Genomic DNA, 25224 nt, shown 5'->3' on the forward strand with positions numbered 1-25224 from the left:
TCATTAATTTTGTACAGATAAATGTGTAGTTTTGAACTAAAGATGGAAATCACTGTGCAGTTGCTGCAGTTGCTAACTGCCTTTGAAAAAGTAATTCGACATTTGATAAGGCATTGAATTAAAGAAATATTGTTCTGTGAATAAAACTTTGCGAATGCAGTACGTTTCTTCTTGACTGTTACTGGAATGCATGAGAAGCATATGAATTCAAACAAACCGAATGTATTTACTCAACTCAAAAGTTAACTTTTTTTTAAAGCATCAAGGGAAAATAAAATCAAACTTTATCAGTGATCTGTATTTAGATATCCAGTTAGCTGTTTTCATTGTGTATTTCTCCATAATGGGTTAAAGTATTTTATATTAAATGGTATATAGTAGGAATAGCTGTCCTGACAAAACATTTTTTTTACATCAGGGCTTCAAAATTTCAACGAAGTTTAAACATTATTTAGATATAACAATTATTTTACAAAGACTACTTTTAACATGAACAGGCCACCCACAGTGTTGACTGGAGAAAATGGCATGCAAGCCACCCAGTGAGACTGATGTAATTTTTTTCATCTTTGCTTAAATTATAGTCACTAGACCAGATAATGTAGAAACTTTTACACGCAATGATCAAAAAAAGCTAAAACAGTTCCAGTTCTTTTTTTCTTTTATTGGTTAATTAAAAATAAGTCACGAGTTGAAAAATGCAAATAATCGCGTGCGAATATAAATGAAATACTGTTACTCTCTCAGGAAGTATGGAAAAACTCTATTACAAAACAGAATGCATTATAGTTCCATTATAAAAGGTTCTGAGGATTTCTGTATTGAAGAATGTCCACAAATAATGTAGAAATGTAATTGCATGAAATTAGTGTCCTAGACTTGATCCTGTATATGATGAAACTTAACGGGGTTTTAATGCACTGTGAAGACTACAATTGTTCACTCTGTTACAGTGACCAGCCAGTTAATATTTCAGTCACACCATTGTCTGTAATTTAATCATCAGTACTTCTAAAAGTGATTCAGCTAAAATCAAACATTATTAATCATATTTAAGAATTAATTTGAGAATGCAGAAAGTTTGCAAAATTTGCAGTCCTAACTCTGGAAACTGTGGCATTAATTAACATAATGAAATTATACTTTTCTAATAAAGAAAACTTTCTGTGACTTTTTCCATATCCTGAGACGCATAATTTAGTTGTAAAAATGTAGATCTGGAGCCAAAGCAAACTATAAAATATCTGCAACAAAGTTAAGCATTTGAAATAGGAAAGAGTGATTGTTTTTAATTGCACAGGGGTCTTACCACATTAAAATGCTATGTGGTTCCCTCTGAAATAGTATTTCATCAGTTGTAAAATGTTAAAACTGTTGAACAGAAGAAACAATAAAAGCTTAGCAATAATTATTCGTTTTCTCTAAAAAGCTTAGATGATGCCATTCATTGAAGTGAGGAAAATCTGCATATGATTTAATCCGATCACTTGCTCTAATTTCCCTTAAATTCTTCCTTTTTAAAATAGGAGCCAGTAACACAGCGGATACTTTATTCCAAGAAGTGCTGGGCCGCAAGGATAAAGCTGATTCGACAAGAAATGCACTCAATGTTCTTCAGCGTTTCAAATTTCTTTTCAACCTCCCATTGAATATAGAAAGAAATATCCAGAAGGTATAAACCTTTAAAAATACTCCTCTCTCTGCTGAAATTACTGTTGCCTTTTAACAAGTGTAAATGCTTCTTACTTGTTTTTTATTGTTGTTTTTAAGGGTGATTATGATGTGGTTATTAATGACTACGAAAAAGCAAAGTCGCTCTTCGGAAAGACAGAGGTTCAAGTATTCAAAAAATGTAAGATATGCATTGTATTACTTCTGTTTCTTCTCAACATATAAGCTAAAAAGCACATAGTAGTTTAAAGAGAGCTGTGATTTGAATCCTTAAAAGTTATGTATATATAGGAACAATTAAACAATATTTCTAGCAGATCTTCTAAGCAAGGTATATTCTTCAAAGTACGAAATCACAGCCAAATTTACTTACTAAGACTGGACTTTTGGGGGGAGAAAAAAGAGTTGCAATGACTAAAAATGGGACTGTGAATGGTTCTGATGTACTGTTGGAAAGATTTCAAAGTCTGATCTTTTTTCACATATCTGTTGTATATGAAAATGTCAGGTTCATGTTTTAAAATTTTTCCATAATAAATCCAAAAGTGTCTGATGCCCTAGAAAAATAATGTAATTTTCAGTTCATGCTACTGCTGAAGATGCGGATTAGATTTATTTCCTCTCCTCACCCCTAGATTATGCTGAAGTTGAAACCAGAATAGAAGCTTTAAGGGAACTTCTGTTGGATAAACTCCTTGAAACTCCATCAACACTGCATGATCAGAAGCGTTATATAAGGTAATCATTTAGCTTTGTCTTCTTCAGATTTATGGTGTTAGCTGTATATTTTAATGTTTCTTAAGTAGGGTAGTGACTTTTTATGGCTGTTTGAATACCTATTCTAAAGCTGAAAGTAGATTATGTCATGATTTTATGAATATATAATGATATTAGATTGATGTTTGATCATTTATGGAGTGATTGAGATTGTAATTTTTAAAAATCATGATGGTATGTTTAGATTATTGCTTCTTCTAAATCATCTCATTGTAAGGTGTGTATGAAATGATCACTTACAAAATGCAGATCTCAAAATGGACTGCATATTAAATTGTACTACATTTCAGCTTGGTGTTGAAATTGCATCACTTTGAATCAGATAATAGAAAAGTTTTAATTCAGACTAGAATTTAAATTCAGTTTTGACTCTTTACTATTCATTCTAAATAATGAATTTCCTTTACATTTCATGAATGTTTACCAGTTCCCTAGTCTTCATTAAAATTCCTATATTTGCTCTCATTCTGATAGGTTATGTCCAAGCCAATGGCAGGAGTACTAACAAGAATTGGTTGGACCTTCTCCTAGCAGTAGACGTTAGCCTGCTTTACAATCCTTGGAGACAGAATTTAGAGTGCTCTGAAACATTTGATGACTTTACTTGCAGGCTTTTGAGCCCTGAGTGTTCGTAGGGCTCCCAGTGTGGCTTGATATTCTCAGTGAGTTTTTCACTTATCTTAAAAGATGTAGATCAGATGCAATGTGCATGTGGCATTCTTAGAAATCTGACACCCGTGTGAAGTCTTCGATGCTTTTTGTACTCACCCAACCCAATTTCACAGGCAAGGAGCGCTGGTGTCTTCTGCCCTTTTACTTTATATTAGTTTATGAGGACAGTGACCAGTGTGCAATTAGGTGGAGTCCTTCTCATTCTTCTTGGTGCTGTGTAAATATGCATATTTGTTAGAGTTACATTTTAAGATGAGTAGCGTTAAACATTTGTGTGTCTTGAAAAAGGCGACTGTTTATTTCTGACTTGAAAACCTTAAAAATAACTTATTTATCTAAGCCAAGTCTTACAAACTCATCTGCAGATTCTTTAGAAGAATGATTTGTATATGCTTCTGTGCATGTTTTTTGTTTTGTTCTGGTTTTTAAGGTTTTTTTTCAGCCCCTTATCTTGAGATTTATCAAGTCTGTGAGACTATCCCTGTCTACATTAAAGCAAACTTTGTTAATGTAACCAGATGTATTCCAAGTGTAGAACAGTGTAATTCAGGAGAGCAAGAAGTATACAAATCTGAAATAATTTTGTGATAAAAAATTTTAAAAAGCCCAACATAAAAATCCATTAAATTAAATTCACTACTCTAATGATGCTGATGTGATTTTTCTAGTGTAAGTTTCCTGGATGCAGGATATGAAGAAAGCTTACTTGTGAGCACCTCAGTTAAATGAAGATTTAAAAAATCCTAACTGTAAAATAATTTGCATAGAAACTGCTACTTTTTAGAGGTTTTTTTCCTTCCTTGATGTGTTCCTTTTGTATGTCGCCAATATCTAAGGCAGGGCAAGATCTGAAATACTGTGCTTTTACCAATCCTCAGATATTCAATGTATATGTATCTATATGTGTATAGACATGTGTACACGAGTGTGTGCACATATGTATGTATACAGACTTCGTGATGAAGCTTCAGTCCATATTTTCCCCTTGTTTTACAGCATCCTTTACACTGGTAATTTTGCTATACTTTTCAGAAACTGTTTAATGTATCACTGAACAAGCAAGGAGATGCATTATTTCCAATGCTAGTGGTACTCTTTTTTTTTTTTTTAACTTTGTATCTAAACAATGACTAAAGTCCCCCTAAATGTTGAGGAAAGACTTGAGCTCATAGTTTATAAATACCACCCTGTCAAAGTGGTTGGTTGTGTAATGTTCCCATCTATCCCACCAGTTGTACTTTGACAGTTTATTTTGTTTGTGAAAGTACTGCAGACAAGGATGATGAATTTTTGCAGTGCAGTCCTAATTAACTTTAGGCATTATTATAGTAACATCACTTCTGTGAAGGAGTTAAACATTCACTGCACTGCTTCAGAGAAGTTAGTGTACTTCATCTTGAGCATCTTGAATTTTTGAATTTGTCCTGTGTCTCCTTAATGCAGAATATAACGGAGCACGTGAAATAGTAGAGAAGCTGCTGTTTTTTTGAAAATACTCTTTTGACAGTACATGTAGTCATGAATGCCATACATTAGATTATACTGCTTCTGTGTTCTCTTAGGAATCAAAACAGCTGGCTTCTGATACTCATCTCCCCCCAAAGACAGAATGTTTGAGTTTTTTTACTTTCAGTAATTAAGAACCCCTGTCAGACAGCACAGAATGGTTGAGGTTGGGAGACCATCTGGTCGAGCCACTGCTCAAGCAGAGGCACCCTCTGGGCTACCCGGAACCATGTCTAGATGGCTTTGAAGTATCTCCAAGGAGGGAAGCTCCATAGCTTCCCTGGGCAACCTGTTCATCCTTTTCATTACTCTATATACGTAGAAGATAATATATGCAGGCAGCTCCAAAAATGATGACTCCTGGTTTTCATGTTGTCCTGTGGCTTCAGAAGCAGATGTTGGTGTACAGCAATCCCACCAATTTTGTTGCCAAAAGACAGAGGGCAACAGAGAGGCAGTGTGACAGAATGGCATCTGAGATGGAAGTGGGCATGAAAGCATGACATAAAGGTGTGTCATTAGATTCCTCCGTGTGGGAAAAAATGGCACCCATTGACATTCATTGATGTTCCTGAGTATTTCTGGAGAGCAAACAGTGGGTGTGAGCACAATGAGGCAGTGGGAGATGCATTTCAGCAGTGGTGACATGGAGGCATTACTTTTGGAGCAACCTGTGTATGTGAGTGTGTATGTATATATATGTATACATATAAAATACACTACCACAGTGTGTGTGCATCCTAATGGAAAATAAAAAACCACAACCAGGAGCTTAGTTTACATTTGCCTGTGCACATCCATGCTAGGATTAATGAGCCACCAAAAATTAATTCCTTCTGTACTTGCCTGTTCCAACTGAGACATGCAAAGTGGGGAGCAAAACACCATATTTTATATGCTTGAGATGTCATCAGTGGTTTCAAGTGAAACATGAAATACTGATCTGCAGCTTTGACAGATAAAGGTCTTGGTTACCAGAGAACACTTCTAGAGACACAACAGAAAATACATATTAATCTGATATTCAGTATATATGTGCTTTTGTTTATTATTATAAGGGTTTTTTGCTGAAATTTTGCTTCACTAAATTAGGAAGCAAGAATGCAGAGTTTGCGTTTGCATTGGGTACAAGTTCTTGAATTTTTAAAATTATACATTTGTGTGTGTATATGTGTATAAATATATATAAAAATATTTCTGTTTTAATGAGACCTTTGGTGTGTCAAGTCAGAGCTGTGATTTTTGGACTGGATTTTACAGATATCTTTCTGATCTTCATGCGCCTGGGGACCCTGCTTGGCAGTGCATTGGTGCTCAGCATCAGTGGATTCTACAGCTCATGCACAACTGTAAGGAGAGCTATGTTAAAGAGCAAAAAGGCAAGGATATGTTTTTATTATATATATGTGTTTGACACTTAGGAATTTGGCATTGCCTTTTCTTTGACAAGTTATAGTGTGTGAATTATACTTTTTTTTTGTTCTCTGCTTAATTTTGATAGCTTTTCACAAAGCTGAATTTTTTTTTCTTTATTGTAAAAAGAAAGTATCTGTTGGAATCCTGTTTTTGTTTGACTTAGAATGTGTAAGTTTCTTAAATGGGAAAAGCATTAAATTTCAATCATATATCTCAGGTTTACTGTCCTCTGGAAATACTACTAGAAGGTCACATGAAATCCACCATTTATATGTCTTCTTCATACAGTATGCTGGTAGTGTATGGTTATGGAGGACATTGAAGTACCATATGTTGAAGTATTATTTCTTGATATGCAGTAAATGGTAACACAGGGTTCTCTTATTCTTTTTTACCAGTGCAATTTCCAAACTGATTCTTCTCATTCAGGCACAGACCTGTGAGGTTATCTTAAGCATTCAGTTTGTCCATTTTACATTAAAAGCTATATGAATACTTAGTTGTATTCTGTCTGGTTTTGCCAGTGTTGTTCCTTGCAGAAATGTACCCGCATAGATGCTTTACAGGTGTGACAGCAATTGAGCTCCCAGTCATAATCCATCACATCTTTGTATTTTCAAAAGGGAATAGGCAGGAGACTACCTGGTGTTTCTAGTAGTAAAATCTAGAACCTGGACTAGAAAGTGAAAATACTGTGTTGTTTCTCAAGAAATCTTAACAAGTTTGCTGATATTCCTGAAATGAGTATGCTTATTGGAATCTGAGTTGGCTTGTAGGTAATTCCCATGTTTAGTTTTGTTGCTGTGTATCCCAAACCAAGAAAGGTATTCTCTTCTGAGAAGCACAAGAATTTTACTTAGAGCTGTGGCAGATAAGTGCTGTAAAATTAATTGCTGCAGGATGCTTACACTTTCTTCTTAAGCAGAGATTATGACTTCAGGTATAGGGTTCACAGGGTGTTTAACGTGACAGTGATGTCAGTAAGTTGTACCTTACAGAATGCACATACTTCTTTTCTATAAAACGTTATTGAATGCTGTGGTACCAGCTGGAATGCTAGGCTGATTTATTGTACTCTTAGTCAAAATCCAGTTCGTTTCCAAAAACTTCACCATATCTCCTCCTTCTTGAAAACCTGAGAGACCCAGCCCTGCAGTATATATCTGTCAAGGGCAAAACTCTAACAAATGAAAACGGCCACTGTTGATGATTCTAAGTTTTCTTTTTCTCCTTTCAGCTGCAAAACATGATACAGAAATCTCTTAGCTTATTAAAAAGAAAAAATAAGGGGACAAAAATGTTAAATACTTGTGACTTCTTTGTTGTAGTAGTCTGCATAATGTTGATATGCGTGCTGCAGTAATTAATCAAAAAATGGACATAAATTTCTTGGCTTGTCTTGAAAATCTTAACCTTTTTGGTGTTTTTCTTGCAACAATTCTGCTTACTTCAGCCTTAATATCAAAGGAACTTCTTATGTTAGCAGCTTTGTTTGGCTCACAGATGGAGGAATTTGCATAACTTGTCTGCCCAGTAAACGCATGTATGAATAGTTAATATTTGCATGAAAAAAATATATTGTATAGCTTTTATTAAAAAGAGCTAGTACCATTTAAATAGTTTCATCTTTTTCTATGGTCCTTAGTGATGTAGTTTTTGCACACATTGTAAAACACTCAAAAATTGATCCTGATTCATGGTATTCCCCATTCAGTATCTATTCGAGCAGAGGAAAGTTGCTAATCTTGGTTTCTTCTTTCCATGGATCTTTAATTTTAACATACATCAGAGGGGAGAAGGCAAAGAGGAAACTTGGAAAAGTTGGTATTAACTGCCAAGTAGAACAGTGCTGACTGTGATCTGAGACATGGAATTTATTTTCATCTACTTCCACTGATGTATAATTTTCTAGAAGGATAAGAGTGTTTTTTCACTCGTATGTCAAATTGATTTCACATGACTTTGAGGACTCAAATCAATTTGAAATCCAAAGTGGGCTTTATGTATTTATAAACTGAGAAGTTGTTTTTAAGACGTAACAGTAGTAAATTTTCAGACTAGCCTGCTCCTTAAAATACGCTTCCAGAAAAGGTTTTGTACATCAAGCACTTGAAAGAGGAGGTAGATCATAATGTTGACAGTCTCTGGATAAAATGCATTAGATATTTTTCTAGGTTTCTCTCCTCAACATGGATAATGTACTTTGTTTCTAACAGATGGTCTATGCTAGAATATGTGAATAGTCCCACCTTGAGTGTCCCAACAGTTGTGGCTGATATTAGCTGTTTTTATGCGGACTGTGAGCCTGTTGGTTCAAGCTGGCTGAATCAAAACTCTTCAGTGGAGTAACAGATTGTATCTATTTATGCATCTGTATGCAGATGTTGTTTTATTTTTCAGCTTTCAGTTGAGTTTGTGCCAGATAATTTTGCTGCTGACTTACTAGTTTTCAAAGCAGACCAGAGCTCTAAGTTGTTACACATGATGAATTTTACTACCTGAAATGGATTTGGAATTAGACAAGAACCTTTGCTTTTCTTACATGGAGAAGTCTTCTATTAACATTCCTGGACCAGAGTTTAGTGGCGAATTGTGAGACACCAAACATTCTCGAATTTATCTGTGGGTCATGATGCATTTAGGAAGGGATGGGTACCATTGCAATTATTTCCTGAACAGGCTAAACAACAAAACTAAATGCATTCTGAAGAGAAGTCGGTCCAAATATACTCATGGATAACAAGCTAACAATGCATTCCATGTTATTTACACACTACCAGGAGGATGATCATTGCGACTTAATATATAGTTTTTTCATACACAGAAATAGGATCTACTCCTATCTTCTCTAAGAGATTGTGTCGCTGTATCATCTTGTCTGGGCCACTGGTAATGACAGTCAAGACAAACCTCCAATATTGACAAGAAATAAATTTACTTTTCTATGCCTCATGGGTTCATTACCTTTGTCTGATGACTGCCCTCTTGTTAATGTATTTTCAAGGCTGTCCCAAGCAAAGGTAAGGAGTGAGCCAACATATGCTGAGACAGTTGAAAGTGCCGACAGAAAACTGCAAATTAGACTTCAAATATATATGTAGATACCAGAATAAAGTAAGTAGAAATATACTTACATCTCTAACTGTAAATCTTTGACACTCAGCAGTACTCTCACATGTAAAACAAGAATAGAACAGCCTCTGTGTAAGTCTGCTATTAGAGATTAACTGCATTTTGTAGAAAATGCTTACAGTTGTAGGCATGTGAAGTATCTTAACAGAGTACAATCTCTAATGAAGCTTAACATAAGAAAATGTTGCAAATTTACAGTGCTGTAATGGTCTTGGTGATCATTGTTGGAATTTGTTTCTGGTGTTAGCAGAAGTCCCGTGTGTTTCAAATTCTGTTTTTAGTTAATCAGTTAATCCAGCCTGTTCTAGTGTTACATCCAAAACTGGAATGGTATATAAGGCTTTGCTAAATTTTGGCAGATAATTTGTCAGCATGTCTCTAAGACTATCAACTACCATCAGCAAATTATTCAATCAGATTTTTCCTTTGATTTTAATTGACGATTACTAATTGCAAAATGCACAGCAATCTAATCATTAGCTTATTGGTTGTTTTTATTTCAAAGGTCTAAGTGGGATAAGAATTTTAAGTCAAATGTACAAACAATTTCATAGCTGTGTTAGCATTTTGGAGAAAATTTCCCTTGAGGAATATCTGTGTATGGATATTAATATACTCTTCCCTTTCAGCCTTAAACACCACTGGTTTCATTAGTCCTGAGTTATGTGGACTTCATTACATACTCAGATATGGCAGTTGTTACTCACACATCTTTGCTTTTATTCTATCTCCTACCCCACGTAACCATAACACACTTTCTCATTTGTGAAATAAATAATGCACACAAAAGATGACTGTATTATGAGAAACTGTTGAAATTCAAACCCAGGTGTTGCAAGGAGTGAATATGCACGTATGACAGCAGAGGAAAATTTCTTTTGCTCTGGCATATGAGTAGCCTGGACAAAAAGAGAGAAACCCAACAGCAAAAACTCAGTGGAAACGTTAAGCAGTATGGCAGTGCCCAGGTCACAGAACTCCGATGGTAGTGTCCATATGTAAAGCAGTCTTCTTGAATACTTAAATTCTTTCATAAAAGATGCAGCTATGGACTCATGCAGCTGCCTGGAGCTCTAGCTCTACAGATGTAATGCAGCTTGCAAATACAAAGATTTGTATGTTTTCTATTCAATGTGCCTGGTTTGCTAATGGGGTAGGTACTTGTGTTCTTTTGTTGTTATTGGAACCATTTTTTTATTATGGCTATGAAGTGATTTCCTGAAGCAGTGACAGAGTCCATTTATAAACCTGATTGCTATCTGCTATTGCTGCCCACTGGAAGAAGCATATAAAGCTGGTTTGCTGCTTTTTACTTCATACGTAGTTGTTTGTTAGGGAGATGGAGATGAGGCTAAAACTTTTCCTAAAAAGGAAAAAGAATACTTTTGATGGCTATGAATATAAAATTTAGCGTAGAGAAGCACTGTGCTCACTCAAAACAGAATTTCTAATATGTCTAGCAAGAGGCATGTGGATGACAAACTGAATTGTGCTAGTAGTATTTTGTGCCTTTTATTGGCTAAAGCCTGAGTTGCTTCTTCTGAGCTTTGAACTAAGACTTGGAGAAGCTTGAGGACTTTCAGACCTGGTATCTGGCTACGAAACAGTTTCCTTCAATTAAAAATTTTTATGTTTGTAATTTTAAACTTTATTTGGCAATTCCCCTACTTTTTGGGCATTATTTTAGATCTTTAGTATGGTTCATGCTTTTCAGACTTGTTGGAGTACAGGAAACCTGGAGGATATAATAATGTAAAATGACATGAAAATAAATGTAAATAGATGAGGTTTAGTTGAAAATCTGCCTGGGGCACTAGGCAGCTAGCCAAAATGAATCAAGCAATGAGATTCATACTGTGAGTACCAGAAAAAGAATCTATGGAGGTTGGACCATTTCCTGTGTGGCCAGTGGATATTGCTTAGACTTCAATATTGGCCTGACAGGTTCCGTGATCCTGTGAGTTAAAATAGATAGGGACTTTAATTCAGTTATCTTCAAAGTGACTGAAAACATCTTCTAACTGGTCTTTTTGAGATATATGCACCAAAATTATATATAAACTGTCAGTAACCTTAAGAAACTAAACCTGTGCATGGTAACACTAACAAAATGGCAGTGTGATCTTTCTACTGCCGTTCAAGCTGCAAAACATACAGCATTTTGATGTTCCCAGTGTGGAGGTAGTTTTCTTGATACTCAAGTGTGGTAGTTCAGTCACAGTGATGTGTTTTTGTTGTTCTGACTGCTGAAAGAATGCAATCTTTGCAGCACTCAGAGTATTGTACAAGCAAGTGTTTTCTGTGCCAGGTTAATAGCAGTTACATGTAGTGTGAAGAGGGGAGATGGATACTTGCACGGCACTGGTCTGTCTTTGTGCCACACTGAGATTCTATTCGCCACGCAATGAATGATCTATCTTTGTTAGATCAGACAGACCAGCAAGGCTTGTGTCAAAAGGGCCTTTTCAATTTGTTATCCTAGCAGCTGGTTCTCTTCCATTGCCTTTGCTTACTGTACATCTGGAAGAAGACTTCTTACAGCTGGGAACCATTTCGTGTCTAAACTACATCCCCTGTCCGTAGCAGAAACACTCTTTTGACAGCAGATGTCAAGCAAACCCTTAATGGGTTATTAATTAAATTTTAAAAATTAATCAGTACAAAATTTGACGCCAGATTTGTTTTTGTCTTTTACCACCTGTATCTGTAACTTCGTTGTTTAGATTTTTGTTGGGAATTGCAGGGGGACATGGCTCTTTATCCAGTACTTTAAATATTAGGAACCTATCCCACAGATATTAAATACTGTGATTAAAAAGAAGCACATGTAGTTTAAAAGCAAAGCTGAAAAAAAGGGTACTGCTGAAGCTAAAGGAAGCTGTCTATTCGCTGGCCAGAATTTTACCTTGGTGTCTTGAATCTTTTAAATCATTACACAGGAAATGAAGTAGAAGCGAACTGTTTTCAAAGTCACTGAAGATCATAGTGTCCATTGGAGCTAGTGTAGTAAAATGACATCACTTTTGTTTATACACTGAGCTTGAAGTATTTGGCTTCTGCTTCAATGTATTTGGCCTGCAGGACTGACGATAAGTTTTACCCTTGGGTTGTGAAATACTTAGAACACCACTCAAAATAACAGTATACCCAGTTGCCCTTTTTTTGTGGTAAATCAAAAAATGGTTTAATTCTACAGTTGGGATAACAAAGACTAGCCTTAAGATTAAAAAAATAAAATTAAATTAAAAGCTTTTTGAAATGTGTTCCCAGAATGTTCTTTCCTTAAAGTGAAGCAATTTAATTTTCACACGCTGCTAGTAATGCTAGTAAGAAAAGGGTTCTCAAGGAAAAAAAGAAAAAAGAAAATGCAGTCATTCATCTGCTGAGCAGGTTAATTTTTAGGTAATTTCTTCTGCTCGCCTAATTTCTTGCCCAGACAAATTGAAATTCTCTCTGCGGCGTCCTTGAAAGGAATCTTATCCTGGTTGTGTCAGTGCAGGCTCCAGGCACCGTGTGTTTGGTCAACAAGCAACAGTGGGTGGTCAGGCTGCAGCACAGGACAAGGGCCCGCTGTGCGCAGGAAAAAATGTTCAAAGGTGTTTAAGGGTGGTAAGGAAGTCGGCCGCCCTTCTGAGCGTCCGGAGGCTATAGATCAGCCTTCCCTCACCATTGTGGCCTGTGAGAAAATCCACTCCCAGATACATAATGGATGAAAGAATACAGTAACTGTATTCACCTGGTTGCACATCTGTAGAGGCTTTTTCTTTCTTAATCTTGCTCATATGCATGCTGTATATATACATTTAGTCTGTGTAATGACTGCTGTTTGACTTGCCGTGCAAAATCACATTGACAAATGACACAGCTCGAGGTTGGCAACTTGTTAACGTTTTTGTTTGTCGCAGAGAAAAATGCTTTGTGTAATCCTCTGGTGGTCAGTCAGTATCTTCTGCAAAAAGCCTTTTAAAAACCTTCAGCTGAGTGGTATGGATCCACTGGGTGGCAGCCAGAGGTGGGATTCCCCCAGTGCCCTGAGGAGCCCATTCCTCTGAGGTGGCTGATGGAAGCAGGCAGAGCCGTGGCATGGCAGCTCTATGAGACCTCATTACAATTGGTTTTGTAATTGTTTAGTAACACAGAAGTCAAGCTCCTTTTAAAGATTTCAGTTGTTGAGCATGAAAAAGTCTTATTTGAGGCACATTTCACGCTAGTCATCTTTTACATCGAGGCTGCAGTGCACTGCATGCCAGGAGTGTGCAGACAGCATGCACAAAAACTGCATGATGCATGTGCATCAACTGCAGATGCATAGCACCATGTATCAACTGTAGCTCTGATAAATTTGGACGAAAGTGGAAGTATAATAAAAGCTCAAAACGCGTTGGACTTGGATTTTGTTTTATTTGAGATTCTTAATCTAATGACATCTTACTGCACTAGAGCAGAGAGGTCTGAAAAAAAACCACTGTTCTTTGTATCTCACGCAGTATCTGAACTACATGAATTTTATTCTACATGCCTTGTGCACAAAAAATTGAAGCCCAGTAGAATTCCTTAAATAGAAAAATTAAGGCAGTGTTAAGGTCCTTAAAATGTATTATTGGATCTCACGATTTTACAGTTGTAAACATAATAAGAATTTCATGATACTTCTGGTTTGTCATGACTGTTTGGTAGGGGAGGAGAATGTAGAACACTTGTTTTTCCTGTGTTTCCTTGGTTAAATATACACTTGTCGTGGGAGTCAGGCAGATATACTCACGTAGATGCAAAAAATCAAAATTCCTGTAGCTTCAAAGACGTGGTATATTTTTATAAAACAAATGTCAGTCAGGAATGTGTATGTGATATCCTAAAAGCTATGAGCACAATAAAGAGTTAATTTCTTAAGACTTGAGATCGTTGCTATCCTATATTCAGGAGCTAAGAACGTAGAAATACCATACAAATCAAAAAAATGAAAAGCAGTATATTAGTATTTGAGTAGTTCATTTAACTTTATAAATATTATTGTCTACAGTCCACACTAATATTAATTCATTGCATTACATTATGCGGCTAAGCTTAAGCTCTTGGCTCCAGACAAGGAATGAGCTGGGGCAGGAGAAAAAGTGTTTGTAAGTCAATTCCCACTTCTTTTTTTAATACAAGATTTATGTGTTAGTGTGTAGTCTTCAAGCGCTATCTTCTGGTCGGGTGAAAGCAAGATCAGCTTTGCTAATGTAGTCCAGATGTTTATTAGTCCTGAGGGTATATGTGCTGTTGTAGTTCCCTGCTGCTATGTTATAGTTGCTTGTAATGCTAGACAACCAATTAAGAAATTAGTTCATGTTAAACTTTCTTTTCCTGGTACGGCTGCAAACTGATGATGTGGTTTTTCTGGTGGAACAAGAGAGTATTCTTTACGTGCTTTCTGTTCCTGGTGAATACGTAGAAACCATTTGGGCAGTGTGGGGTTGGTGTAGCAGCAATACAGGATTTGTAGGTTTTCAGCTCCCTCAGACAAATGGTTTTAATTGAACTAATTCACGTTAAGATGTTTGGGTAAGTGTATCTGTTTTTCTTAATCCTGAGGTCTAATTGGCACTGTCATTTTTAGAGACCATCTGTTTACAAGAAATTCCTCTTATTAACAAGGTGTTTGAAGGGTGAGAGCATAAATCCTATATGAAGACATCAAAGAGGGAAGCTTTGGTGTATCTTGCATTTTTCTAAATGCAGGTTTTGTGAAAACAGGGTTGCTACTTTTTGATTTAGAATATAAAATAGGCATATAAATTTACTTCTTTTTTTACAGTTCTCATTGTCCTTGCAGACACACTGTGTTGTTTGTTTGTTTGTTTTTTCAACCTAATAAAATGTAGATATGTTGAATCTCAGAATCATGTTTTTATGGAAACCAAAGAACTTAAAGACACTTAAAACTTCTCAAAATGTTCTAGTTTTTTTTTTTTATTATTCTGGATAGAATTTCTGCAAGTTACCAAATGCATAATTGCTTTTGTTTGGTTGTTTTGCTTCTCAAAGCTAGAGAGAAATAAATTTGTTTTGCTTCCACTTCATTCTGCAAGGCTGCTGAAATGTTTTTTCACAAATTAATTGTTACAACATTTAAGATATGTTTTAGTAATCGTATCAAATCCAAATATAGACCTTATACAGATCTGTGTTGTATGGACAGTTGAATAGCACTAATTCATAATTAACTATTTGCACTTGCAGCATACGCTGCTTACTTTTAAAACTTCTGATAGCTTTAGTTTTTTCCTTCCTCATTACTCTCTGGTTTTAGTCGATGCAGAACAAAGTCTTTTCCCCTGTTCTTACTGAAACTCACAATGGAAATTGCTCATGGTTCCACTCACCCACTGCAGCAGATTCCTCATAGCTGAAAACTCGCTGATTTTAAAGATGTAAATATAAGACAGTTGTAGTAAGTGGACTTATATGGTCAACAGAATGATAATGCAAACCAAAGATAGCTGGGTTCACCAAGTCGATTAGAGCAGTGTGGCAGTTTTTAACTGCAGCAAAGGAGTCAATTTGCTGAGGTGTTTCATAGTGTGAGCGGTGAGGAGATGAATCAAGGAACTGATTAGCCCTGTAATGACAGCGCCTCCTTGAGGCCACAGGAAATTTCTGAAAAAAAAAACACTGATAAAGGAGGAAGAATTCTTTTCAAAAACAGCTTTGCAAGTTTGCAATAAGCTTCACAATGTTTGAATTGTTCTTTAAACTCCAGCTGCTGAAATAAATTGACTTGCTGTTATCTTCACCTTTATACTGCTTTGAGAGCAGCATAAATTCAGAATAAATAAACTTCAGATCCGTTTCATTTTGTGTTACTTTTGAACCTACACACAGTAAAGTTTGAGCTAGTGCTTTTACTCTGTGGCTTTTCTGTTATTTTAGGTGAATCTAGGTATTGATGGGAAAGCTAAAGCAATGTAAACTCAAACTCTGAGATTATCACTCTAAAATTCATTATGAATTGTGATTAATTTCAGTGGTATACACTGCAGTCAGTCAGATACCATTTTTGTGGTTGCTTTCAGAAATAAGTCTGTAAAGTGAAATGCATAAAGCAGCAATTTAGACTTAAAGAGAAATACCAATAGTACTTTGATATGCTTAAAAAAAATAATAATCATGGTCTTCTCATTATGATATGGCTGTTTTCCAGAACATTTATTATCCTCCAGGTATCTACTTCTGTCAAGTTAGATCATTGTTTAGGGCTAAAGGTACAGTGATCTACGTATGGACAGATATTCTAGAAAATAGAATTAGTTGAAAACAGTAACTCTGGTATCTGCAAAATATTGTGTATATGTACAAGATGATTATAGCCATACACAAGAACACAGTGCTGTTAATTTATCTGCTTCATGATGGATGGACTGTTACTACCTGCATTCTGTGCAAGTCAAATATCTAAGAAGCAGTTTGAATACTCTGCCTTTTACAACTTAACTAGCGCAGGAAACCTTTACTGTCAAAAAGTCATGTGCCATGAGAAAGCATCATGTCATTAATGTCATATAAATACATATTTGTCCATGGCTTTCAAGCAATTAATTGTAGGGTCTTAGCTGTAAAAGCTGAGAGACATACAGACCAAAGAATATTTCTCACTTGATACTAGTATTTTTGGCTTTGATATGAGAGTCAAAAGCAGTGTTATTGTATAGCATTGATGTAGATGAACGAACATTCTAAGTAAGCAAGATTGTTTTTTACTAGATAACTTTAGTCTTGTATCACTTCCAAATAAAATCAGAATTCATTTGCATTTTCTTATCATTTGATGCACGAAATCATTATTACTGCTTTTTTTCCCTCCCTTTTTAGGCACATCATTGCTCCACAGCTCCATGCTAGACCTGGACAGTGATGTGCGTCCATCTCCAATTGGCCACCTCAGTCAAACTGCTTCACTGAAGAGAGGCAGCAGTTTTCAGTCTGGCCGCAATGACGGTGGGTGACTGTTCTGTTTGGAAACATGTACTTGCATTTACCTATGTCCACTCTGTTGCACAGTCAGAAAACAAACTGAAACTCCGAACCTGTGTATATATTGTATAGGTTTGTACATCTTTCCAGTCATCTCTATTAGTTTTACTGCCACAGATTGTATTAGATCTCTTTGAAGACAAAGCTTTGGAGGTAAATTATGAAACTTCACTTTAAACGTTAAAAATTGGGAACTCATGTTTCTCCCTTCTCTGCACGTCTTAGCATTGCTTACCAAGGTTTATTTGGGGGTTTGGTTTTTTTTTGGAAGTATTAAGTAGCTTGTAACTGAAATCTGCTTATTATTTCTTTTCTGCAGTACCAGAATTTTCTTTTCATGTGCATAACCACCAACTTTTCCATTGCTGCTGTTAGAACTTTTGTGTGTGTTTCTGATAGATCTCCTTGCATTTAGCTACTCCTGTGACTTCACATATCCAATCCTGGTTGTCTCATTCTTTAAACACAGAAAGAGAAACACAAGCACATGACTCAGTTTTAGCAGCGTTTAGAGTTTTAGAGTTTAGAGTCTTAATTATGGATCCGTAACCTGGATGTTCAACCTGGAAAAGATGTCTTCAACAAGTTTTGCAGATTCCATAAACTTCAGCTTAAACTTTCTAAGGAAAGTTGTAGGATCAAAACATCGTAATGCCTTATGTATCCAAACCAAAGACCCTAGAGTCAGAATATGTTGTCTCTGAGTTAAGTTCATTGCTATTTAGATGCCTTGCTTTTTTTTAAATGCTTTTTTTTACTTTTTTTTTTTCTTACTGCATATGTAGAAAGCATTGAAGGCTTATCTGTCTTGCTGTTCTGTGTGGAGATCCAAAGCAAACAAGCTTCTTCTGATATTGTGCCATTCCAAGTATATCATGATTTGATATCTTTTCAGGATGATTGTGCAGCGTTTTGTTTTTCACAAATTTGAATGTAGCATTGGGTTGTGGGTTTTTGGTTTTTTCCTCATGGTTTCATTCACAGTCACTGTCCATTACAATGATTGAAGAAAGTCATTTGAATTTGTAAGTATAGTATTAAGGTAGCATCCAGCTCTAGCTTGAGTACAAGGACGTGAATGATAACTATAGTTTCATCATTAGGATGAGTGTAAGAGAATATATGAAAATACCTGCAATAATATATATTGGAACTTTCTGTAGCGTAAAAAAAAAAAGTGAAAATATCCTGGATTTATGGCCTGAAAGTCCTTTTGGCATTTTGTGCAGTAAGTTACTCTAACAAAAATCTACTTTCTGCAAATATGGGACTGAGACAGCTTCTGAAATAGGCATGAATTGTGCTTCCTAGAAGGGAAATGAATTTCATACATGAAGTAAATAATGTGCTTACAGATAGAAATGATATTGTTGGTCACAACCTTAGGTTTGCATTAGAGCCTTTGACAAAGTTGATATCATTCTAGGAGGAATTAAAATCTTTGGGTTAGAACTTGGGCTTTGTTGGCATTATAGTCTTTCTCATAAGTGTGGGTTTTCAATATGATTTGGGATTTTTGAATGCTAATTGACAATCTCTAAAATTTTTTGACTGTGATGTGAAAGAAAATTTTACTGAACAGATGTTTTTCCACCCAATAAGTAAGTAGACCAATAATTAATGGACCTGCACCTCTGCAGATGGATACTGCTGAAGGCATGCTGTTTTTCAGGAAGATTCAAGACCAGCTACTAACACAACAAAATAGTGAGGCTTTGGTGATGCCTAATACAATGTTATGCAGCTATTTTGGGCTAACTGGTGAACTCCTGTTATGTGTAGGCAATACTGTCTAGCAGATTAAAGACAAAAAGTGTTTTTCACTCAAAATGCTTCTGCGTTTCCAAAGAGTTATGTAGGACAGCATTATGTTTTTAATTTTATTCACTTTATTTAGGATAAAATGGAGAAAGAAAAAAAGAAAAAAAAAAAACACCAAAGGGAAATAAAAAAACAAGACCATTGACCTCTGTAAAGGTGTTGGCTTTTCTTCAGAAGTATGTTCATTTTCCTAATATTCTAAAGTAGACACTGGTTATTGAGGTGTGTCACGGAGTTGACCAGATCAATGTATGTCCGTGACAGAGGCGGCAGGCCTCTGTCCTCCCCCCCTGCCCCAGTCCCACAAAAAATGGGAAGGAAGGAAGGGAGGAAAAGAGCAGCGGCAGCAATCTATGGAGGAAAACTTATTTTACTATAATATCGGAATACAAGATAACAAAATATAATACAATTTAATTGAAATTGAGATTAATAAATCAGACAAGATGAGAGAGAGAGTTCCTGGGAGCGAGTCAAACCTGAAAAGCTTGGAACGGCCAGGAAAGCACCTCCAGCACCCACTGCAAGGCAGCAAGAGAGCGCCCCCCCTGCACCCGGAAGGGCCAGATCCCGTGACTGCTGTAATGTACAGGGATAGGTACTTGGAATTGGGGCAGTGACACTTTAATGCCCCGTACACTACATGATGTTTTGATGTGGAATACTGAAACCCAAAAACAAAAAAAAACATAGAACCATGACATTCCACCCCTTATTCTACATCGTTACATCATGCTTAAAACATACGTACATATATACAAACAAACGAAAAATGATTAAAATGCATTATACACACATGGCTATATACATATACATAGAATTAGTAACTGCACTCCCCCGGCATCAAGTTTCCTTGTGGTACACACTGAACATCCCCATTCTTCTGCATTACCCACCAAGTGGATCCTGGTCCCTGGGCAAAAACTGTACCACGGAGAGGTTTGCCCTTTCCAGAAGCTGGAAGAACCCAAACTGCCTTTCCTAACATGTTCTTTACATGTACAACGGGGACTTTATCTCCCTCTACGGTATGTAGGGAACTGGATTGGTTAGGACCATCACGATTGATAGATCCTCTGGTATTGACTAACCAGGTGGCTTCTGCCAAATGCTTCTCCCAGTGCTTAAATGTTGCGCCACCCAGTGCTTTTAGCATCGTTTTTAACAATCCATTGTATCGTTCAATTTTACCAGAGGCTGGTGCATGATAGGGAATATGGTAAATCCACTGAATGCCCTGATCTTTGGCCCAAGTATTTACAAGAGAATTTTTGAAATGAGTCCCATTATCTGACTCAATCCTTTCTGGGGTGCCATGTCGCCACAGGACTTGTTTCTCGAGACCCAGTATGGTGTTTCGGGCGGTAGCATGGGGTACTGCATATGTTTCAAGCCACCCAGTGGTTGCCTCCACCATGGTAAGCACATAATGCTTACCATTGCGAGATCGTGGCAAGGTGATATAATCAACCTGCCATGCTTCCCCATATTTGTACTTTTGCCATCGCCCTTCCTCCCAGAGAGGTTTCATCCTCTTAGCTTGTTTGATGATGGCACATGTTTCACAGTTATGAATAACCTGTGCAATGGCATCCATAGTTAAGTCCACCCCTCGGTCTCTAGCCCATTTGTATGTTGCATCTCTCCCTTGATTACCTGAGGTCTCATGGGCCCACTGAGCCAGAAATAATTCACCCTTGTTCTGCCAGTCCTGGTCTATTTGAGCCACCTCAATTCTGGCAGCTCGGTCTACCCGATGGTTATTTTGCTGTTCTTAGCAGCCCGACTCTTGGGCACATGAGCATCTACATGGCGCACCTTCACAACCATAGTCTTTGTTCGGGCAGCAATGTCTTTCCACAGTTCAGCAGCCCAAATAGGTTTACCCCTTCTTTGCCAGTTTGCTCCCACTGCTGTAGCCACCCCCATAAGGCATTTGCTACCATCCACGAGTCAGTGTAAAGATAGAGCATTGGCCACCTCTCCCGTTCAGCAACATTTAAGGCCAGTTGGACAGCCTTTACCTCTGCAAATTGGCTTGATTCTCCTTTCCCTTCAGTGGCCTCTGCAACCTGTCGTGGGGGCTCCACACAGCAGATTTCCATCTGTGATGCTTCCCCACAATACGACACGATCCATCTGTGAACAGGGCATATTTCTTTTCATCCTCTGGTAGTTCATTGTATGGTGGGACCTCTTTAGCACGTGATACTTCTTCTCCTGGTGGTGTTCCAAACTTTTTACCTTCAGGCCAGTCCATGATGACCTCTAGGATTCCTGGACGGCTGAGGTTCCCCATCCGTGCTCGTTGTGTAATCAGTGCAATCCACTTACTCCAAGTGGCATCAGTAGCATGATGGGTGGAGGGAACCTTTCCCTTGAACATCCAGTTCAGCACTGGCAGTCGAGGTGCCAGAATGAGCTGTGTGTCAGTACCAACTACTTCGGAAGCAGCCCTAACCTCCTCATATGCAGCTAAGATCTCCTTCTCAGTTGGAGTGTAGCCCTCTTCTGACCCTCTGTAGGCTCGACTCCAGAATACCAGGGGTGGGCCTTGGGTCTCTCCTGAGGCTCTTTGCCACAAACTCCAAGTGGGACCGTTCTCTCCAGCAGCAGTATAGAGGATGTTCTTTATACCCTGTCCCGTCCGTACTGGCCCTAGGGCCACGGCACGGGCTATCTCCTGTTTGATCTGTTCAAACGCCTGCTGCTGCTCAGGGCCCCATGTAAACTCATTTCTCATTCGCGTCACATAATAAAGGGGGCTTACAATGAGGCTGTAGTTTGGAACATGCATTCTCCAAAAGCCCACTGCACCCAGAAAAGATTGTGTCTCTCTTTTGCTACTGGGTGGAGACATAGCAGTGATTTTGTTGATCACACAGGGATGTGACGACGGCCATCTTGCCACTTTATACCTAGGAACTGAATCTCCTGGGCAGGTCCTTTCACTTTGCTTCGCTTAATAGCAAAACCAGCACTCAGAAGAATTTGGATCATTCGCTCTCCTTTCGTGAAGACTTCTTCTGCTGTATCGCCCCACACAATGATGTCATCAATGTACTGCAGGTGCTCAGGAGCACTGTCCTGTTCCAGTACAGTTTGGATCAGCCCATGGCAAATGGTCGGGCTGTGTTTCCACCCCTGGGGCAAATGGTTCCAGGTATACTGAATGCCCCTCCAGGTGGAAGCAAACTGTGGCTTACATTCTTTGGCCAAAGGAATGGAAAAGAAGGCATTAACAATGTCAATGGTGGCATACCATTTGGCTGCTTTTGACTCCAGTTCATACTGGAGTTCTAACATGTCCGGCACAGCAGCACTCAGTGGGGGTGTGACTTCATTCAGGCCACGTTAAGCACAAGCCAAACCCCAAGTAAGTTGTACCTCCTTAGATTTATGTAAGCCGCATTGTCCCTGACTCAAATACTGGCTTAGTTTCTCAGGATCCCACAGGTGTTCAAGAGTGAAATCCCATGACACTGCGGGTCCCCATGCTTCTAAAACCTTTCCTAAACTTCTCCATATTCCCTGCCAGTCATCATTCTCTGGTTTTGGAAGAGACTCCTTCCTCTTATTATTCACAATTATGAATACAATCAGAGAACTTAATGACACGCACACTAACATGAGTATTAATTCAAGATTCCAAAAAACGTTTGACAAACTGAGAAGAAAACCTGGAGACTGGTCTGAACATCATGTTGTTTGTAAAATTAGCTATTCCATTTGGGATGTAGCTGTTTGTGAAATAAGCCATTCCTTCTGGGATGTAGATGTCAAAGTTCAAATCATACCACATTGCATATAGGTAAAATATAGGTGTCTCCATCAGTGTCATTAGGTAGCTATATATGGTTGCAATTCCACGGCACATAAGTGTGAGCTGGATTATTGGCTAGTAGGTTCTGATTAACACTATTGCTTTTAATCCTTTACCCAGCACCCCCACGATAACGAGTGGGTTCATCAGTGGTGCCTGCTAAAAAGGGTTAATGAATAGAAGCTAACAAGAGGAGGAAAAAAAAAAGAAAAAAAGGCACTACCCAGACTAAGTAGTGCTCAAAGTTTACAAATATCCCAGAACACTGGCAGTACGCCTAATCTTTCAAGGTCAGATTTTCCAGCACAGAAACCTGGACTACTGATAATGCTCCCTAACGAAGCTCTCTAAGAGCAGAGAGAAAAAGAGGTTCGTTCTAAAAGCTAAAAAGCAGTCGAGCCCCACGTTGGGCACCAAAAATCTGTCACGGAGTTGACCAGATCAATGTATGTCCGTGACAGGGGCGACAGGCCTCTGCCCTCCCTCCCCAACCCAGTCCCACAAAAATGGGAAGGAAGGAAGGGAGGAAAAGAGCAGCGGCAGCAATCTATGGAGGAAAACTTATTTTACTATAATATCGGAATACAAGATAACAAAATATAATTTAATTGAAATTGAGATGAATAAATCAGACAAGATGAGAGAGAGAGTTCCCGGGAGCGAGTCAAACCTGAACAGCTTGGAACGGCCAGGAAAGCACCTCCAGCACCCACTGCAAGGCAGCAAGAGAGCGCCCCCCCCCCCCACCCGGAAGGGCCAGATCCCGTGACTGCTGTAATGTACAGGGATAGGTACCTGGGATTGGGGCAGTGACACTTTAATACCCCGTGCATTACATGATGTTTTGATGTGGACTACTGAAACCCAAAAATAAAAACAAAAACATAGAACCATGACAAGGTGAAACACGTCTTTTAGCATGTAAGAATTACCTACACGTCATGGTTTGCTAAAAACATTATAACCAAGAAAATTTCAATGGAGAAGGTGGGTGGTTATAGAGAAGTATTTTATATTTTTCTTTGCTTTCCGTACTGATGGCACCTGCTTCTGCCCATTTTCAGTTTTCTCTTTACCTCCCCTCCCTCAACTGAGAGAAGTTATCTGCTGCCAAACTGTAAGCTACTTTCTTTTAACAGCCAGTGTACCAGGGCTCTAAGGAGGTTGGTGAACTGAAGTGTTATATGATAATTCTGATTGTGTTCTTCATTCAAGAATCTGTGCTACATTTATTGGATTCTAACAATAATGTTGGCACCTCCTATGTTCCAGAGAAAACATTTTACCTTACAAATGGAAACTAAGATGAGAGATTGGCAACTTGACTCAGGCTACAGTGGAAAATTCTTTGAGCTGTAAATAAAGTGATCTTCCCGTTCCCATTGCTTGCCTTGATCACAAAACTATCCTAGCAGCCCTGTTTCTTTAGTATCACCACCTCATCATCTGAAATTTCTAGTATCTTGATTGCTCTCATGTTCCTTTACATTTGTGTTTTGATGACAGAGGAGCGGCTGAATGGATTCTTCAGTGAATTGCATTAGATACAGAATAGGCTTTCTTTGTACAGGTGCATACTGTCATAGCACTGGCTCCTTGTAAGCATAAGAGAAAAGAAAAATGAATTTGCATGTGCACCAATTATGAGCATATATATGGATGGATCAGGCTGTGAATTTTTTTCCACTGAAAGGTTTTATGTAAATAATGTATAACCACTTTTGCAATACGAAACAGCAGCAAGCTCATAGTATGTATTATATTATTAATGCTAAAAACTAATGCTAAAAAGGTTTTAGTTTTACTTTTCTCTTCCTGTGTCCTCTCTTTTAGCCTGGCGATACAAAGCACCACAGCAAGTTGTGTTTGTTGAAAAGTTGACAAAACTTGTTGTAAGTCAGCTACCCAACTTCTGGAAGCTCTGGATTTCTTATGTGAATGGAAGTTTATTCAGTGAGGTATGGATTCTTGCATATAAATGAATTCTAAATAACAAAATTCCATAATAATTTTATTCAATGTATTATATTTCATTATTAACTCGGTTAATGTGACAGCATTGTTTCATAAACCTCTCAGATTTAAAAATAAATAAATTAAACTCTTATTCCCTTTGAGAGATGCTATCTTTGGTTTATAAAAAACATTGACCAATAAGCTACAGTAAAATACATATACTGGGATAACTTTGAATTTTGTCTTGTGCCTGCATTCCAGATGCTGGAGTCAATATCTATGTGGTTTCATCTCTTAATCATAACTGGCAAACTTCCCTTCTTTGATGATCTGAAAAGAAGTGCAAATTGGATGAAGGGTAGAGATGTGCTGAGGATAAAGTTATAGAGAAAATTTTTCATTTCTTTAGAATAGGAGTACTCATTTCTTGAGCTTTA

General features: G+C 37.6%; 1 protein-coding gene and 1 long non-coding RNA gene across 3 annotated transcripts in view; one reads left to right on the plus strand and one right to left on the minus strand.

Moving 5' to 3' along the window:
* Positions 1–25224, plus strand: part of EXOC2 (exocyst complex component 2) — a 131015-nt gene that overhangs the window by 48167 nt on the left and 57624 nt on the right. For both annotated transcript variants that reach the window (XR_008209953.1, XM_052697562.1), the window contains exons 8-13: positions 1527–1672; positions 1771–1852; positions 2307–2409; positions 5887–6005; positions 17026–17151; positions 24665–24789. Coding sequence is in view for 1 of the 2 variants with exons in the window: in XM_052697562.1 (XP_052553522.1) it covers positions 1527–1672; positions 1771–1852; positions 2307–2409; positions 5887–6005; positions 17026–17151; positions 24665–24789 (701 nt within the window). In the remaining variant the exon portion in view is untranslated. The remainder of the gene's footprint in view (positions 1–1526; positions 1673–1770; positions 1853–2306; positions 2410–5886; positions 6006–17025; positions 17152–24664; positions 24790–25224) is intronic.
* On the minus strand, positions 19363–23724 carry LOC128087706 (uncharacterized). Its single transcript, XR_008209954.1, has 2 exons — positions 23502–23724; positions 19363–19487 (listed from the first exon to the last, which is right to left on the minus strand). It is a non-coding gene; the product is annotated as an uncharacterized LOC128087706 (long non-coding RNA).

The sequence above is a fragment of the Tympanuchus pallidicinctus genome, unplaced genomic scaffold (assembly GCF_026119805.1).
Source record: "Tympanuchus pallidicinctus isolate F22 unplaced genomic scaffold, pur_lepc_1.0 scaffold31, whole genome shotgun sequence".
Lineage (NCBI taxonomy): Eukaryota > Metazoa > Chordata > Aves > Galliformes > Phasianidae > Tympanuchus > Tympanuchus pallidicinctus.